General features: G+C 39.0%; 1 protein-coding gene across 3 annotated transcripts in view; it reads right to left on the bottom strand.

The window, feature by feature from the left end:
* Positions 1-19,616, bottom strand: part of UBR1 (ubiquitin protein ligase E3 component n-recognin 1) — a 152,265-nt gene extending 132,649 nt beyond the window's left edge. For 2 of the 3 annotated variants that reach the window (XM_059890429.1, XM_059890430.1), the window contains exon 1: positions 19,426-19,616. Coding sequence is in view for 2 of the 3 variants with exons in the window: in XM_059890430.1 (XP_059746413.1) it covers positions 19,426-19,506 (81 nt within the window). In the remaining variant the exon portion in view is untranslated. The remainder of the gene's footprint in view (positions 1-19,425) is intronic. The other variant, NM_001205897.1, reaches the window with a different exon arrangement.
* Positions 19,617-19,816: the final 200 nt, after the last annotated feature.

Below are 19,816 nucleotides of genomic sequence, written 5' to 3' on the forward strand. Positions count from 1 at the left end.
GCAGTTTCTCACAAAGTTAAATATATACTTACCTTATGACCCAGCAATCAAACTCCTAGTTATCTAACCAAGAAATAAAAACTTATGTTCACAAAACACTTATACTTGAAAGTTATACCAGCTTTATTCATAATTGCCCCAAACTAGAAATGACTCAGTTGTCCTTCAACTGGCGAATTATAAACAGTTTGTACATCCAAACCACAGAATATTTAGCATACTCCTTTATTGCTCAGCAATAAAAGGACTGAATGATGAACACATGCAAAATCAAAAGAAGTCAAATTCAAAAAGATTATGTACTACTGCCTCTTAGTAGTTGGGATCTTGTTCATATTGACAGCATATATGTGAACTGAGCAAAGCCCATCTCTGGGCCAAATTCCTGACTCCTATTATAAGTGGTTTTAACAGATACTATATGTAGATTCCAATAACGCCACCTTTGTCTTCGATCAAGCAAGAGAGCATTGTAAGTACCCAGAAATGCCCTGTTAAAAGACATTCATGGATTACTCATTGGCAATTTGGTTTTAAATGTGAGGCAATTATCTCAAACCACCCAGCCAGCCCAACATTTTTAATGCTATTAAGTAACAGCAGTCTTTATTTTAAATAGAGGCAGGAAAAATAGAACTCTCTACTCTCAAACCAACATTGGCAATTGAGTCACAGTTAATGGACATCACCAGATGGTCAACACCAAAATCATACTGATTATATTCTTTGCAGCCAAAGATGGAGAAGCTCTATAAAGTCAGCAAAAACAAGACTGGGAGCTGACTGTGGCTCAGATCATAAACTCCTTATTGCCAAATTCAGACTTAAATTGAAGAAAGTAGGGAAAACCACTAGACCATTCAGGTATGACCTAAATCAAATCCTTTACGATTATACAGTGGAGTGACAAACAGATTCGAGGGATTAGATCTGATAGAGGAGTACCTGAAGAACTATGGCTGGAGGTTGTGACACTGTACAGGAGGCAGTGATCAAGACCATCCATCACCAAGAAAAAGAAATGCAAAAAGCAAAATGGTTGTCTGATGAGGCCTTACAAATAGCTATGAAAAGAGAAGCAAAAGGCAAAGGAGAAAAGGAAAGACAAACCCATTTGAATGCATAGTTCCAAAGAACAGCAAAGAGAGATAAGAAAGCCTTTCTCAGTGATTAATGCAAAGAAATAGAGGAAAACAGTAGACTGGGAAAGACTAGAGATCTCCTCAAGAAAATTAGAGATACCAAGGGAACATTTCATGCAAAGATGGGCACAATAAAGGACAGAAATGATACGGACCTAACAGAAGCAGAAGAAGAGGTGGCAAGAATACACAGGAGAACTGTACAAAAAAGATCTTCACAACCCAGATCATGTGTGATCACTCACCTAGAGACAGACATCCTGGAATGTGAAGTCAAGAGGGCCACTATGAACAAAGCAAGTGGAGGTGATGGAATTCCAGCTGAGCTATTTCAAATCCTAAAAGATGACGCTGTGAAAGTGCTGAACTTAATATGCCAGCAAATTTGGAAAACTCAGCACTGGCCACAGGACTGGAAAATGTCAGTTTTCATTCCAATCCCAAAGAAAGGCAATGCCAAAGAATGCTCAAACTACTGCACAATTGTACTCATCACACATGTCAGCAAAGTAATGCTCAAAATTCTCCAAGCCAGGCTTCAACAGTACATGAACCGTGAACTTCCAGATGTTCAAGATGGATTTAGAAAAGGCAGACGAACCAGAGATCAATTTGCCAACATCCTCTGGTTCATCGAAAAAGCAAGAGTTCCAGAAAAACAACTACTTCTGCTTTACTGACTATGCCAAAGCCTTTGACTGTGTGGATCACAATAAACTGTGGAAAATTCTTCAAGAGATGGGAATACCAGACCACCTGACCTGCCTCCTGAGAAATCTGTATGCAGGTCAAGAATCAACAGTTAGAATGGGACAGGGAACAACAGACTGGTTCCAAATTGGGAATGGAGTACGTCAAGGCTGTATATTGTCACCCTGCTTATTTAACTTATATGCAGAGTACATCATGAGAAATGCTAGACTAGATGAAGCACAAGCTGGAATAAAGGGAGAAATATCAATAGCCTCAGATATGCAGATGACACCACCGTTATGGCAGAAAGTGAAAAGGAACTAAAGAGCCTCTTGATGAAAGTCAAGAGGAGAGTGAAAAAGTTGGCTTAAAGTTCAACATTCAGAAAACTAAGATCATGGCATCCGGTCCCATCACTTCATGGCAAATAGATGGGTTAACAGTGGAAACAATGGCAGACTATTTTTTGGGGCTCCAAAATCACTGCAGATGGTGACTGCAGCCATGAAATTAAAAGATACTTGCTCCTTGGAAGGAAAGTTATGACCAACCTAGACAGAATATTAAAAAGCAGAGACATTACTTTACCAACAAAGGTCTGTCTAGACAAAGCTATGGTTTTTCCAGTAGTCATGTATGGATGTGAGAGTTGAACTATAAAGAAAGCTGAGCACCAAAGAATTGATGCTTTTGAACTGTGGTGTTGGAGAAGACTCTTGAGAGTCCCTTGAATAGCAAGAAGATCCAACCAGTCCATGCTAAAGGAAATCAGTCCTGAATATTCATTGGAAGGACTGATGCTGAAGCTGAAACTCCAATATTTTGGCCACCTGATTCGAAGAACTGACACATCTGAATAAGATCCTGATGCTGGGAAAGACTGAAGGCGGGAGGAGAAAGGAACGACAGAGGATGGATGAGATGGTTGGATGGCATCACTGACTCAATGGACCTGAGTTTGAACAGACTCTGAGAGTTGGTGATGGACAGGGAGCCCTGGTGTGCTGCAGTCCATGGAGTTGCAAAGAGTCGGACATGACTGAGCGACTGAACTGAACTGAATTAAATGAATTCTGTTCATTTGAAATGGGTTGGCTTTCTGGTTTTATTAGTATTTCATGTTTGTTTTATATTTACATAAGAACCATATAAGGCATTTATACTAGTTTCATATTTGCTGATAAAGGTCTGTATAGTCAAAGCTGCGGAGAAGGCAATGGCACCCCACTCCAGTACTTTTTTTTTTTTTTTTTTACTTTTAAATTTTATTTTATTTTTAAACTTTACATAATTGTATTAGTTTTGCCAAATATCAAAATGAATCCGCCAAAGGCATACTCCAGTACTCTTTGCCTGGAAAATCCCATGGACGGAGGAGCCTGGTAGGCTGCAGTCCATGGGGTCGCTAAGAGTCGGACATGATTGAGCGACTTCACTTTTCACTTTTCACTTTCACGCATTGGAGAAGGAAATGGCAACCCACTCCAGTGTTCTTGCCTGGAGAATCCCAGGGACGGGGAGCCTGGTGGGCTTCCGTCTATGGGGTCACACAGAGTTGGACACGACTGAAGTGACTCAGCAGCAGCAGCAGTCAAAGCTGTGATTTTTCCAGTAGTCTTGCATGAATGTCAGAGCTGGACCATAAGGAAGGATGGGTACCAAAGAAATGATGCTTTCAAACTGTGGTGTTAGAGAAGACTCTTGAAGAGTCCCTTAGACAGCAAGATCAAACCAGTCAATCTTAAAGGAAATCAACCCTGAATAGTTATTGAAAGGACTGATGTTGATGGTGAAGCGCCAACACTTTGGTGAAGAGCCAACTCACTGGAAAAGACTGATGCTGGGAAAGATTGAAGGCAAAAGGAGAAGAGGGTGGCCAAGAATGATATGGTTGGATAGCATCACTGATTCAATGGATATGACCTTGGACAAACTTTGGAAGATAGTGAGGGACAGGGAGGCCTGGAGTGCTGCAGTCAAAGGGGTTGCAAAGAACTGGACATGACTTAGAGAGGGTAAACAACAATATTCTAAATTAAAAAAAATTTTTTTAAGGCTATGTACTATATAATTCCATTCATATAACATTCCAGAAAAGGCAAAACTACTAGAGATAGAGGATAGCACAGTGGTTGCAAGAGGCTGACAACAAAGTAGCAGCAACATAAATTTTGAGGGCAATGGAACAGTTCTGTAGCATCTGTATTATGGTGATGGGTACACAACTGTTAGCAACTCTCAAAACTCACAGAACTGTACAATAAAAAGTTATTTATGGAAATTTTCATAGTGAATAAAAAATAATATGGTTTGAAAGATGAAAAGAACCACAGATTGAGACAAATATCTGCAATAATACACTAGATACTTCTCTCCCAAAGATCAAGGATGAGGCAAAGATATCTGTTCTCTTCTATTCACTATAGTACTAGAGGTCATAGCTAGTGAAATAAAACAAGAAAAATAAATAAAAGGCATGGTGATTGGAAAGGAAGAAATAAAACTGTCTCTATTCACATACAATATGATTACTCTTCACAAAAAAATTCTGAGAAATCAATTAAAAAACACACACAAGTTTCCCTGGTGGCTCAGTGGTAAAGAATCCGCCTGCCAGTGCAGGAGACCTGAGTTTGATCCCCGATCTGGGAAGATCCCACATGCTGCGGAGCAACTGAGCCCATGCCCTAGAGCCGAGGAACCACAAAAGAAGCCACCACGATGAGACGCTGGCACATCACAACTAGAGGGTACCACCCTCTCTCCACAACTAGAGAAAAGCCCGTGTGGCAACAAGTATCCAGCACAGCCAAAAGTAAAATAACATATACAACTATTAAAACAGACACACACACACAGACTTCTGTGGTGGTACAGAGGTTAAGAATCTACCTGCCAATGGAGGGGACACAGGTTCGAGGGAAGATTCCACATGCTGTGGGGCAACTAAGCCTGTGCACCCGAATACTGAGCCCATGCTCCACAACAAGAGAAGCCACCACAATGAGGAGCCCGCAGACTGCAAGAAGAGTAGCCCCCGTTGCCGCAACTAGAGAGAGCCTGTGCCCAGCAACAAATACCCAGTGTAGCAAAAAAAAAAAAAACAAGTAAGAATAGTAAGTGAACTAAGCAAGCTCATTAGATGTAAGATCAATACATAAAAATCAACTGTATTTCTATATATTAGCAACAAATAATTGGAAAATGAAATTTTTAAATAGCATTTACAGTAGCATCAAAAAAATACTTGGCAATTAGTTTATATTGAACACTATAAAACATTATTGAGAGAAATGTATGAAGTATCTTAAAAAATGAAGAGTTGCATCATGTTCATTGTTTACAAGATTCAATATTTTTAAAAGGTTTATACATCCTAACTGAACTACAAATTCTACACAATCCCAGCAAGCTTTCTTGTAGAAATTAACAAATTGATTCTAAAACGAATATGGAGGGAATCCCCTCACAGTCCAGTGGTTAGACCTTGGCACTTTCACTGTCATGATCCAGGTTCAATCCCTTGTTGAGGAACTAAAATCCTACAAGCTGTGCATGGCAGCCAAAAAAAAAAAAGAAAAAGGAAATGTAAAGGACTTAGAAGGAGACTTAACAGTATCTGATTTTAGGACTTACTATAAAGGTATACTAATAGTATGGAATTAGCACTGGTGTGTATATATATATATATATATATATATTTTTTATCAATGGAACTAAGACAGTTTAAAAATGAATCCATTATGTATGTAAAATGAAGGTGAAAACTGCTCAGCGTGTCTGACTCTTTGCAACCCCATAGTCCATGGAATTCTCCAGGCCAGAATACTGGAGTGGGTAGCCTTTCCCTTCTCCAGGGGATATTCCCAACCCAGGGATCAAACCCAGGTCTCCCACGCTGCAGGCGGATTCTTTACCAGCTGACCCACAAGGGAAGCCCAAGAATACTGGAGTGGAGTGTCAATTCATTTTTTAAAAAAGGAACCAACATAGTTCAAAAAAGACAGCAATTTTCAAAAATTGGTGCAGGAGTAATTAGATATCCTAATGGAAAAAAATTAACTTCAACCCATACTTCATACCATACACAAAAATTAATTTGAAATGGATCACAGATTTAAAGGTAATAACTAAAACTGTAAAATTTCTTGACAAAAACATAAAAGAAAACTCTTTGACATCGTCTGGGAGGGCAAAGATTTCTTGGACAGGGCACAAAAAACGCTAACCATGAAAAAAAATGGATAAAACAGAATCAAAATTAAAACTTTCTGTTCCTCAAAATAAACATGAGTAACTGGTATCCAGTTCTGCTACTTACTGTGCATTTTTTCAAATTTTCATACAATCAAACTGTGAAAGATAAATTTTAGAACAGATATATATTAAAATGAACACGTCCCTACTTCTTAAATTGAGCTACCGCTTCTATGAAATTACACAGAGATAGGAGGCAACTATGAAGTATATTTATCATATACTAACCCAACTTGCCAACAGAGGATAGAGCACCCACCCACAGCTATCTACATAGCTAAAGTCCTGGCCCTTTTAGCACAGGAATACCCTGATCCCAAGAAGTATGACTGACTGTTCAGGCCATTGGGTAGTGTTACTGAAGTGAAAACTATCAAGGGAAATGAAAAAATCCTAGAAAAAATAATAGGGATGGAAAACTAGGACTCTTCAGTCTTTAAAAACAAAGGCTAGATAACATTATAAAATCATTATGAGTTCTGACACGGTGAACACACACTTGTTCACTATATCTTAAATAACAGGTACCCCTTTGAAGTGTAAAAAACAATTTTCAGGACAAAGAAAAGGAATCAGAAATCTATCCAACTATGATAAACTCATAAAACTTGTCTAAGGAGTTTTATAAGCTGACATACAATTAGAATTAATCATTAACAGGGGAAAGGCATAAATTGAGAGACTGCAAATGACACATGCACAGTACTATATACATAAAATAGGTAACAAATAAGAACCTGCTGTATAGCACAGGGAACTCTACTCAATACTCTGTAATGGCCTATATGGGAAAAGAATCTAAAGAAAGAGTGGATATATGTGCGTGTGTGTGTGTGTGTATATACACATAAAACTGATTCACTTTGTGTACACCTGAAACTAACACATTATAAATCAACTATACGCCAATAAAAAATTTTTTTAAAAAAGAATTTACATAAAGTTCCATCATAAGTAACTAAGGAAAGTTCCTTACGTATTATATATAATATATATATACATAAAAGGAACTAAGGAAAGTTCCTTATATATTATATATAAGGCTGAGTTTGCTCTCCTGAAGCTCAATATGCCTCCATAAGTTCAACTCTATAAAACTTTATATAAAACATACTATATTAAAATTAGGTATTATTGTAAAAATTAAATTAGCCTGTCCTCTCAGAAGGACAATTTTAATAATTATTAAAATTTTTAATTTATATAAACTTTGACTCAGGAATTCCCACTTCGAGGAATCTGTTCCTCAGATAATCTCAAATATGTAAAAAGAAATATATACAAGTATTTTATTTGCAGGATTATTATGATAATAAAAGGCTAAAAACAACTTAAATGTCCCATAACAAAAGCTGAATAAATCATGGCACATAAATTCAATGCAGCCATTATAAAAAAGAGAGGGGGCACAGGTTTAAATGTACTAATATAAAATATTCTTCAAGCTATACGGTTAAATAAAAAGCAAACAGTACAAAACAGTGAAAATTGTATGCTACCATTTATAAAGAAAGACGTGAAGAGAAGGAGATACATCAGTATATGCTTACATGAGAGTAGACAGTCTTTGAAAGGGTTCAAAATACATTGTTAACAGCAAAAACAGGCCTCTATTTATTTTTCACTGTATAAACATTTTTACTATTTAATTTTTTTACATATGTATTATCTATCAAAAATCATTTTAAAGTTTTTTCTATCTATACATTTCATGTACAAAGTTATTCATAACAGGAAAAAAATATGAATGTCCATCAATAAGGGAATTGTTTAAAGAAATGGTGGAATCTATCATTTAATCAGACCTGCTGTTGCTGCTGCTAAGTCACTTCAGTTGTGTCCGACTCTGTGCGACCCCATAGACGGCAGACCACCAGGCTTCCCGTCCCTGGGATTCTCCAGGCAAGAACACTGGAGTGGGTTGCCATTTCCTTCTCCAATGCATGAAAGTGAAAAGTGAAAGTGAAGTCGCTCAGTCGTGTCCAACTCTAGCGACCCCATGACTGCAGCCTACCAGGCTCCTCCGCCCATGGGATTTTCTAGGCAAAACTGTAAAAAAAAATATATATATATATATATTCCATTGTGTCCACTATTTGACTTGTAATTGTGAAAAAACAAGGCCACCTAAATGTTTATCATTAAAGGGTACATCCATAGTACTATATGCAGTCAGAAGGTCATAAAATACTGTAGACTGAAAAAAGCAAGTTTAAAATAATATAATTTCATTTTTGTAAAAGCAAAAACAAACCTCTAAATGATGTTTATACATTTCTATACATTTGAGTTTCCTAATTCAACATGTACATCAATGTAGAGATATATGTATATATCTGTATAGATACATGTATCATTGTTTCCTAAACACAGAATAAGTCTCTAGAAAGAGAAACATCAAATTGTTAACAGTGGTTATATGGAGAACTGAGGGGAAAAGAACTGAAGGAAAGGTCTCAGAATTTTCACTTTTCACTGTAAACAATGTTACACTGTTTGACCTTGTTTGACAAGTGTCAATAATGCAATCAAGAGGGGAGGAAAAAAAACTCTAAAACAACCATAGGAGATACATCCATTGCTGCTGCTAAGTCGCTTCAGTCGTGTCCGACTCTGTGACCCCATATCCGGCAGCCCACCAGGCTCCCCGGTCCCTGGGATCTTCCAGGCAAGAAGACGAGTGGGTTGCCATTTTCTTCTCCAATGTATGAAAGTGAAAAGTGAAAGTGAAGTTGCTCAGTCGTGTCTGACCCTCAGCAACGCCATGGACTGCAGCCTACCAGACTCCTCCGTCCATGGGATTTTCCAGGCAGGAGTACTGGAGTGGGGTGCCATTGCCTTCTCCGGATACATCCATTAAAATGATGCAAAAAAGTCTCAAAGTGTCTCCCTTTAAGATGCTTATTAAGAACAAAGGGAAAAGGTAGTAACTATAGAGGAACCTTGCAGATACCAACTTAACAAAGTGATTAAGATAAATATCACCAGTAGTAAGAAATACTGATATCAAGAATCCCTTAATATGATATACTGAGGATGCGGTACCATTTTTATGTTATTCTTGCCAAAAACATATACCCTCCTTCCAAAGGGAACATTGTACAAAGTAACTGCTCAATATTCTTGTGCTCCTGCTGAGGTCATTAAAAATAAGGAAAAATCAAGACACTGTTAAAAACTGAAAGGAGACTATGGAGAAACTGGGACACTGTTACATACTGTTACATACTGGGACGGACTGTTACATACTGGGACAGACTGTTACATACTGGATGAAACAGGTGGGAGGTAAGGTGGGAACCTTGATAGGATCCTGGAACAGAAGAAGGACATTAGTAGGAAAACTGGTAAAATTTGAATAAGGACTGTTGTTTAGTTTGTAGAAATATTAACTTCCTAACCCTAATAACTGGAGAAGGAAATGGCAACCCACTCCAGTGTTCTTGCCTGGAGAATCCTAGGGACAGGGGAGCCTGGTGGGGTCACACACAGTCGGACACGACTGAAGTGACGCAGCAGCAGCAACCCTAATAACTGTAATATTTTATGTGAGATGCTAACATTAGGGGATGCAGGGGTTAGGGATATAATGGAACTGCCTGTGCTATTTTTGTAAGTTTTCTTAAAGTCTAAAATGAGTTCAAAATAAGAAGTTTGAAAAAGAGAGATGATATTGAAGATGTCTATTTCCACCTAGTGGAAAGGCAGTAAAGATATACAGTACATTAAAGTAGGTTACAAAGTAGCATGTATAAAATCTCATTTGGTTATATACTATATATATTAAAATGGGGAAAATTTAGTAGGAATATATACCAAAATGTTAACAGTAGTGAGCAGTGGGATTTTAGCATATTTTCATGGAATTTATTTGTATGTTTGCTTACCTAATAACAATAATATCTTTACAGCGATTCCATATTTTAGGAGCAATTTTTTAATTATAAAATTAAAAATATTTTACTAAAACCTTTTTAAAAAAAACCAACTATACCTTCCAATATTCTAACTTCAATTTTTATAGGGTACTCACAAACAAACAACTCATGTTTGCATACCTGACAATAACTATAACTAGAAGATTTAACATTCTATGTCGTACCTGAAATTCTTTTCTTCAAAGAGCATTTTTTTAAAAATTCTCTATATATTCAGTACTATACACCAAAAACCTTTTTCTGTCCTATCTAATTATGGAAGGCACAGAACTAGTTTCTAATCTAGTTTTCAAGAATGTTTTTAAGAACATGAGAAGCTTGAGAATCACCAAAAACCTCAGGGATCTATTCTGGTTCAATTACTTCGTTTGAAACTGAGTTATAAGGAAAAAGTAAACTGGCTTGTCCAAGACTGAATACTAATTATCAGGGTCAGGAACAGAACTTAGGTATCTTGACTCTCAGAGTTCAGTGCTCATTCTACTTAATCAAATATAAACACATAATTCATTTAAATTTACCCATAAGACTCGATCAATTTCATTTTAATAGTAAAACAAAATAAAGCTTTGCCTTCTTTTTAAAATTTCCCTCTAAATAAAGCCTCTTTAGCTAACAAATGCCCAACATTCATGGATACCACTAAATGTTCTTAAATTTTATCTCTGTCATTACACATCTCAGTCTGAGGAACTAACACTGTAAAATGCTATTTTTATAGAATTGGCTGATTTGGATAGAATCTCTGGGTGTTGATGCCTTCAACACCTTCTCCACTGACTTTACCACTAGCTCTCTATCCTTCTACCTCACCTCTTCCTTAAAGTCCATTTAGCTCTAAACTCACCTCCATGAATACTTCACTAACCAACCTAAGGAAATTTCTCTCTCCCATAAGTCCAATACAGCACTAACTAAAGGAGGTACACATTCAGAACCTACATCTTTGCTAGATAACATTTTTTTTGTTTTTGTTTATTAAGTCACGTCAGTCGTGTCGGACTCTGTGCAACTCCATAGACGGTAGCTCACCAAGCTCCCCTGTCCCCGAGACTCTCCAGGCAGGAACACTGGAGTGGGTTGCCATTTCCTTCTCCAATGCATGAAAGTGAAAAGTGAAAGTGAAGTCGCTCAGTCGTGTCCGACTCAGTGACCCTATGGACTTCAGCCTACCAGGCTCCTCCGTCCATGGGATGTTCCAGGCAAGAGTACTAGAGTGAGGTGCCATTGCCTTCTCCGGCTAGATAACATTAGTTATCTTTAAATGCAGACATCAAGCCCCTTCAACCAGACTGTTAGCTCTCTGTGGGAAGGTACTTTCCTTCCAAATCCTTGTATCCCCACAAGCCTATCTCAAGTACACGTTCTCAGTCATTGCTGAAAGTTATGGACTTCTTGCCAGAGAGAACAAAGCAAGTAACATTAAACCTTCCAAAACTGTTTACAAAATTCTTACAGAAGATAAAGTACAATTATACTGTTTCACAAAAAATTCTCTCCTAGATGACTGCCACAACTATGAAAACCTTTTTTCAGCTAAGGTTTCTTTCTTTTTTTCCTTGATAAGAAAAACTATTCAGGATGTACTTTCCTGAGTGACATGTTCAGGAATTACCGGTGACTGGAGTAGGTTTGATTTTGTTCTTTGGTTGGTTGCTTTTAGTAGTTTCTCCAATTTGAGACATGATTAAGAATTTTAAATGTTCATATTCAGGGGAAAAAACATTTTTTTTCAATATTTAGATAAGGGAAGACTTTCATAATTGACTGTTCTGTGAAAACAAGTTCTCACACACTTAAATTCTCAAACATTCCAAATATTTTCCTTGTCCCCATGGAGATTAAAGATATTCTTTCAACTCTGACCCAGGGACTGGGATGCCTATTTGGGAACATCAGTCTGAAAACGGAACTTACTTTAAGTATACTAGTTCCCTCTTGTTCAAATCACAACTTACGCTTCCTGAGATAACTGATGGACATCAACAGTATTCAGAGGGCCTGTAATTCTGTTCCTAATCCCCCTGATTTAAAGGCATAACAAAATCTGGAGCTTGCAGAATTGTTCATAGCAAGTACTGGATTTGTAACTAGAATACCTCTAGGAACCAAGAAATTTTTGGTTACACTAAAATTTTTTGCAATACTATCTGAAAGATTTATGAAGTTTAAAAACAAGCAAACAACAAAAACCCTAGTTCACTCACTTATCCCATAGGGAAATTGTCTATATCTGATAATCAGCTCCCGAAGCCTGTCTGAAGACTTCCTCTCAGCTAGCTTCCATTCTTACAGCCCAAATTAAACCAAAATCTACCTTCCTGTAACTTTTAAGTTATGCTGCCCGAAATAATCCAATACAAATTACTCTACTCTTTCACCCAACAACCTATCAAAGAAACGAAGATAATAAATATTAACTCCCATTAGTCTCTTTATTCCAGGGCTAAAAACAGGAATGTAGAAACCAAAGAAAACTTGCTCATTCCTAGAAATGAAATTTAGCCATCCATAAAGACATGGTATCCAGACCACACTCCATGTTGATTACTCTTTCACAGAACATGTAAAATATGCTTCTGTATTTCCCTTATCCTGGACACTCAGCTGCTTAAAGAGGTTTCTTTTTTTTTGCTTGCTTTCTTTGTTTTGGCAGTCATATCATGTTATGACTTAGTGAGTTTGCAAAAAACTAAAACCCTCAAACCAGTCACATACAAGAGATTTAGTCCTACACACAAATACGCAGTCCTAGACATAAGGCTTTATTTTCATGGCAATTAAATCTCACCTTGTTAGTTTTAATGCAAAATCTAGCCTAAGGAGATTTTGTATGTGTGTGTGTCCTATAATATTATTATATCTGTTAAGCCTTATATTGTTTGTAAATATGGTATGTCTACTATGTCTTCAAGGCATTGATAAAATTGTTGTTTTGTTGTTGTTGTTGAGTTGCTAACTCATGTCCAATTCTTTTGTGAGCCCATGGACTGTAGCCCACCAGGCTCCTCTGTCCATGGGATTTCCCAGACAAGAATACTGGAGTGGATTCCCATTTCCTTTTCCAGAGGATCTTCCTGATCCAAGGATCAAACCCAGGTCTCCTGCATTTGCAGGAGGATTCTTTACCACTAAGCCATTAGCCAGAATCAAATGTACAGTAAGTGTGACAAATAAGGCCCCTCTCTCTTCTTCCCTGTTGAAATAATTTACATATAGGCATGCTGTCAGAATTCAGTCTTTGAAAGCATCCCATCCCTCCTAAGCCATTCTCTTCCCTTTTTTCTCTGACCATAGGTTCATGCTCCAATTTTCAAAGCTCTCCTTAAAGTCTCTGGATGAATGAAATCTGGTTTCCTACACTATGGGATACATATCTCATATTCTCTTTCTACTGTGTTGAATTAATATTTTCAAATAAACTAAAATTCTTTCTCAGAGTATGTGTATATAAAAACACACATAGATAAATTAACAGATTTTCCCTCCTGTGTCTAAAGTCATTTCTAGCTTATCCAACTATACCAAAAGTTCAAAGAATTTGTAAAAGGCAGTCCATAAAGACACATTAAGTGGTTATAGCCCTACTCCTCCAAATAAGTCAGAGACTTCATTCTGAAGAACAGCATTAAGTAAATTATTTGAAGGAGAATTATATTTAAGTGATGAACAGCAAACTCCATTCTGGACAGGGCCTAGGGCCTATGTCATTCCTGAATAGCAAGTAGGCACTTAGAGAAGCACAATAACTCTTCTGAGGTCTTTCAGTAACGTTTATTCAGTACACTGTATTTCCATAAGCAGTGAGCTTACTACAGAGTGTAACATTAAAAAAAAAAAAAAAAAAGGACTATACCAAATGGTTTTAAATAACAGACTCACCAAATAACTATTGGTTCTTCAATAGGAGGTATGTTAATCACATTATCTTGGAAGAACACATAGGAGTTCATAGGAATCATTTGGGACTAAAGAGGCCTTAATAGTCTGTTTTAAGCCATCTGAGTTAAAAGCTTAGAGAAAACTGTTTCACAGAGCCCAACATATGATTAATGCCTTCAAAGAAATCTAAGGTAACCCTCAAAGCCAGTACACATAAAGAAAGGATGGGCAGATACTACACTGGTTTATCCTGTGTCACTGATTTATACACACATCTAGCCAGACAGACTCTCTATGCACTGCTGAGAATAAAAACCTCTTTATTTGCAGGACAATGTCTGTTATTAAACATAAGCAGTCACTCTCAAACACCAGCTCATCTATAGTAAGTTACTAGAAGGACTGAAGCTGTCACTCTTGACTTGTGGTTTTAGAATTTCTTTATCACTCTACAGAATTTGGTACTGAAAATCAGAATTTTCCCTAGCTGTCTACAACAGAAATTAGGAGACGCTTATGGAAAAAAAGCAACAGGCACTAGGCCCTGCTATGATCTGGTGGGAAAGGGCTTAAGTCTGGACTCCATAGACTTTGGTTCTCATCTTTGTCTTCTTACTCTGTGTTCTTACTACAGAAAGCTGTGCTCTGGCCTAAAACAATAGATACAAATGTCTAAGGAAAAATGTCTCCACACTGAAAATGGTATATAACTTCTCACTCCTTCCTCTCTCAACATTTTAGCGTCAACTATCAACAAAAGACTATGTTATCTTTTAAAGATCCCCTACACACGAGGGGAACGTGTGTAGGGGATCAAGAAACACCTGGGGTAACAGGCAAATTTGGCCTTGGAATACAAAATGAAGCAGGGCAAAGGCTAATAGAGTTTTGCCAAGAGAATGCACTGGTCATAGCAAACAGCCTCTTCCAACAACACAAGAGAAGACTCTACACATGGACATCGCCAGATGGTCAACACCAAAATCAGACTGATTATATTCTTTGCAGCCAAAGATGGAGAAGCTCTATATAGCCAGCACAAACAAGACCAGGAGCTGACTGTGGCTCAGATCATGAACTCCTTATTGATAAATTCAGACTTAAATTGAAGAAAGCAGGGAAAACCACTAGACCATTCAGGTATGACCTAAATCAAACCCCTTATAATTGTACAGTGGAAGTGAGAAATAGATTTAAGGGACTAGACCTGATAGACTGCCTGATGAACTATGGACTGAGGTTCGTGACACTGTTCAGGAGACAGGGATCAAGAACATTCCCATGGAAAAGAAATGCAAAAAACCAAAATGGCTGTCTGGGGAGGCCTTACAAATAGCTGTGAAAAGAAGAGAAGTGAAAAGCAAAGGAGAAAAGGAAAGATATAAGCATCTGAATGCAGAGTTCCAAAAAATAGCAAGGAGAGATAAGAAAGCCTTCCTCAGAGATCAATGCAAAGAAATAGAGGAAAACAATAGAATGGGAAACACTAGAGATCTCTTCAAGAAAACTAGAGATACCAAGGGAACATTTCATGCAAAGATGGGCTCAATAAAGGACAGAAATGGTATGGACCTAACAGAAGCAGAAGATATTAAGAGGTGGCAAGAATACACACAAGAACTGTACAAAAAAGATCCTCACGATCCAGATAATCAAGATGGTGTGATCACTCACTTAGAGCCAGACATCCTGGAATGGGAAGTCAAGTAGGCCTCAGGAAGCATCACTACAAACAAAGCTAGTGGAGGTGATGGAATTCCAGTGAGCTATTTCAAATCCTAAAAGATGATGCTGTGAAAGTGTTGCACTCAATATGCCAGCAAATTTGGAAAACTCAGCAGTGGCCACAGGACTGGAAAATGTCAGTTTTCATTCCAATCCCAAAGAAAGGTAATCCCCCAAAATGCTCAAACTACCACACAATTGCACTCATCTCACAAGCTAGTAAAGTAATGCTCAAAATTCTCCAAGCCAGGCTTCAGCAATACATGAACCGTGAACTTCCAGATGTTCAAGCTGGTTTTAGAAAAGGCAGAGGAACCAGAGATCAAATTGCCAACATCCACTGGATCACTGAAAAAGCAAGAGAGTTCCAGAAAAACATCTATTTCTGCTTTATTGACTATGCCAAAGCCTTTGACTGTGTGAATCACAATAAACCGTGGAAAATTCTGAAAGATATGGGAATACCAGACCACCTGACCTGCATCTTGAGAAACCTGTATGCAGGTCAAGAAGCAACAGTTAGAACTGGACATGGAACAACAGACTGGTTCCAAATTGGGAAAGGAGTACGTCAAGGCTGTATATTGTCACCCTGCTTATTTAACTTACATGCAGAATACATCATGAGAAACGCTAGGCTGGAGGAAGCACAAGCTGGAATCAAGATTGCTGGGAGAAATATCAACAGCCTCAGAGATGCAGATGACACCACCCTTATGGCAGAAAGTGAAGAGGAACTAAAGAGCCTCTTGATGAAAGTGAAAGAGAGTGAAAAAGTTGGCTTAAAGCTCAACATTCAGATAAGTAAGATCATGGCATCTGGTCCTATCACTTCATGGCAAATAGATGGGGAAACAGTGGAAACAGTGTCAGACTTTATTTTTGGGGGGCTCCAAAATCACTGCAGATGGTGACTGCAGCCATGAAACTAAAAGACATTTGCTCCTTAGAAGGAAAGTTATGACCAACCTAGACAGTATATTAAAAAACAGAGACATTACTTTGCCAACAAAGGTCCATCTAGTCAAGCCTATAGTTTTTCCAGTAGTCATGTACGGATATTAGAATTGGGCTGTAAAGAAAGCTGAGTGCTGAAGAATTGATGCTTTTGAACTGTGGTGTTGGAGAAGACTCTTGAGAGTCCCTTACATTGCAAGGAGATCCAACCAGTCCATCCTAAAGGAGATCAGTCCTGGGTGTTCACTGGAAGGACTGATGTTGAAGTTGAATCTCCCAATACTTTGGCCACCTGATATGAAGAGCTGACTCATTTGAAAAGACCCTGATGCTGGGAAAGACTGAGGACAGGAGGAGAAGGGGACGACAGAGGATGAGATGGTTGTATGGCATCACCAACTCAATGGACATGAGTTTGGGTAAACTCCAGGAGTTGGTGATGGACAGGGAGGTCTGGCGGGCTACAGTCCATGGGGTTGCAGAGTTGGACATGACTGAGTGACTGAACTGAACTGAACATTCTAATTGCATGTTGTATGACATCAGAAACTTGAGAAACTTCATGCCTGTTGATAGCAATATAACAAAAAACAAACTTTCTAAGAAGGAAGTTTGATATAAGTAAAATGGACATAATAATACACAGGGACAAGACTCTAATGGAATTGGTACGATTTCTTAAACCTTTGTAACCCATATTTATTATTTTTGTTTTCCCCTGCCTCCCAATGGTGATTTAAATTCAAATTATTTAAATATTAAAGAATCTCTGTGCCTGTTTTGCTTAATGAAAAAGAATAAGTAAACTGGAAAGCTTGTATCTTACTCCACAGTCAGGATAAAATTGAAGATGGTGTTTTTAAAAAGAACAGGAAAGTAGGAAGATGTCTGGTGTCCTAGAGTAGGCAGACAGATCCAAGCCAAAAAAGTAATCCGGAGGCTTACCAGTCACAGGTCTTCACTCACCCTCTCTTGTACTAAAGTTTGAACACTTACCAGTGTCTCTAGAGTGTGAATAACCTGAGGCTACTACATTTCTCTTGTCATCTACCTGCTGCTGCTGCTGCTGCTGCTAAGTCGCTTCAGTCGTGTCCGACTCTGTTCGACCCCCTAGACGGCAGCCCACCAGGCTCCCCCGTCCCTGGGATTCTCCAGGCAAGAACACTGGAGTGGGTTGCCATTTCCTTCTCCAATGCATGAAAGTGAAAAGTGAAGGTGAAGTTGTTCAGTCGTGTCCGACTCTTAGCGACCCCATGAACTGCAGCTCACCAGGATTTTCCAGGCAAGAGTACTGGAGTGGGGTGCCATTGCCTTCTCCGGTCATCTACCTACTATCTTGCAAAACTCAAAGTCTTGCCCAAAGAAATCTAATGTATCTTGACGAGTCTGCAATATAATTCCAGCTGGACTTCTGTACCATTATCTACTGTTCTAAGTAAATCCAGTCTAGACTGATGAGGTTTTATTGCATCACCTGCAAGGAATTAACATATCAAAGCTTTAAATAAATGCTTGTCATCTTTAGCAACACAAAACTACAGTAACACTTCTGACCACAGCACAGTTTCTCCACTCCTTTGAAGATGTAAAATGTACAGGTTTACATTATGATCAGATGTTTCAGCTGCTTCTAAAGTTTCCGTATCTTCTCATTTCTTATCATCCCAAACATATGCTTCCTCCTTTAACAGGGTGAAATGAGGTTGAACTGCTACTTGGGTTAGAGGATGGTTGCAAGCACTGCCCTAGCTGATGGCCAAACCCTTATTCCAACTTCTCCCCCACCTGATTTTTATCTTCCAGCCAGTCTCTTCCGTCCCTGAAGTGGACTCTTATTTCTGGAGCTCACTCTGTTCTCTCATAAAACAAAACTCAAGTGTCTGCAGGGGTAAAATACTTTAAAAAGTGCTTTTATTAAAACTGCAAACCAAAGACACATCAGAAAGAAGTGCATATCCCACACTTTTCTACATGTACTAATAAAGGCCAATCAATAAAACGCAACATCAAGCAGTGACCAATATTTGAGTATTTTCTATGTTATCTACCCACTAGGTGCCTGGGGACATCCAGAGCATTCCCAAGTGTTGCCCCCTACCTCTTATCCTCCTTAGTCAGCTTTCTCCCTGTAGTCAGACTATTGACTCAAATTTACTATCTCTGCCTTCTCGTCCCCCGCCCCCCCCCCGACCCCCGCACCCTCACAAAATATAAGGGAAAAGTGTAGATGCCGATACTAATTAATGGCATCGCTCTGACCTGAAATGTCTGAACATCTCTTTTTCACCTTAAAAAACAAAGGCAGAAGACGGGTTTCTCCACTGAGGACTGGGCCTGGGTTCTAAAGATACAACGATGTGCTACCCACCGTATCTTGACATGAGTTGACAGTGGGAGCATTCCCTGCCACTATCAGGCCCCACCCAGGCAGCTATGCAATACAACACTAGGTGCTGCGTCCTGGACTCCTATTGTCAGGACCGGTTAACACTGCGTCTATCGGAAAATGGCTCGTCCTCCAAAATCCCCATACCAGATCATCTAATAACATTACTATTTCTTTCCACGTCAGGAGAGAGACATGCTTGAACTTGTCAACGCTAATAAATTACAAAGTCATTATATTCCAGAGACCTGCCCGGCAGGAAGTTGAGAGATGACTAACTTTTTATTCTGTGGCTTCCATCCAGATCAACCCATACGACTCCCCATTCCCGTAAGCTACCATAAAGGGTGAAGCCCCACATCCTCGTTAGCGCGGTAAGAAGGGACTGGGGCGGGGGTGTCGGAGGCGGGGAGGTTACAAAAGGAACTGGCCTTCAGGGACTTACAGACGCCAGTTGCTGAGGGGTCTGCGGCAACTCCGTGCTGATTTCCATCCTCTCTGTGTCCCCAGCCTCCTCGTCCGCCATCTTGAGGGAAACTGACGCCCGCAGTTCCAGACCCCTCGCCAAAGGCGAGTGGAAACCTGTGGCCGGTCCCAGAGACAAGGGGCGACACTTTTACGACGGCCCCTGAAGTTGGTTTTGACGCAGAATCAAAGAGCGACTTCCGGTCCGCTTCCCGGAAGCAGGCGTCACGGCTTGTGCGGCTAGAGGCTTCCCCTATTTTCTTAGTTACTGGGCTTGGTGGCTAAGTGAATGGGTGTATTGCTGGTTTCGATGCTGGAAACTGTTGCATCTACGAGGTAAAAAGCAAACTCAACGTAATGAAAGGAAGAAA

Source organism: Bos taurus, chromosome 10 (assembly GCF_002263795.3).
Source record: "Bos taurus isolate L1 Dominette 01449 registration number 42190680 breed Hereford chromosome 10, ARS-UCD2.0, whole genome shotgun sequence".
Classification (NCBI taxonomy): Eukaryota; Metazoa; Chordata; class Mammalia; order Artiodactyla; family Bovidae; genus Bos; species Bos taurus.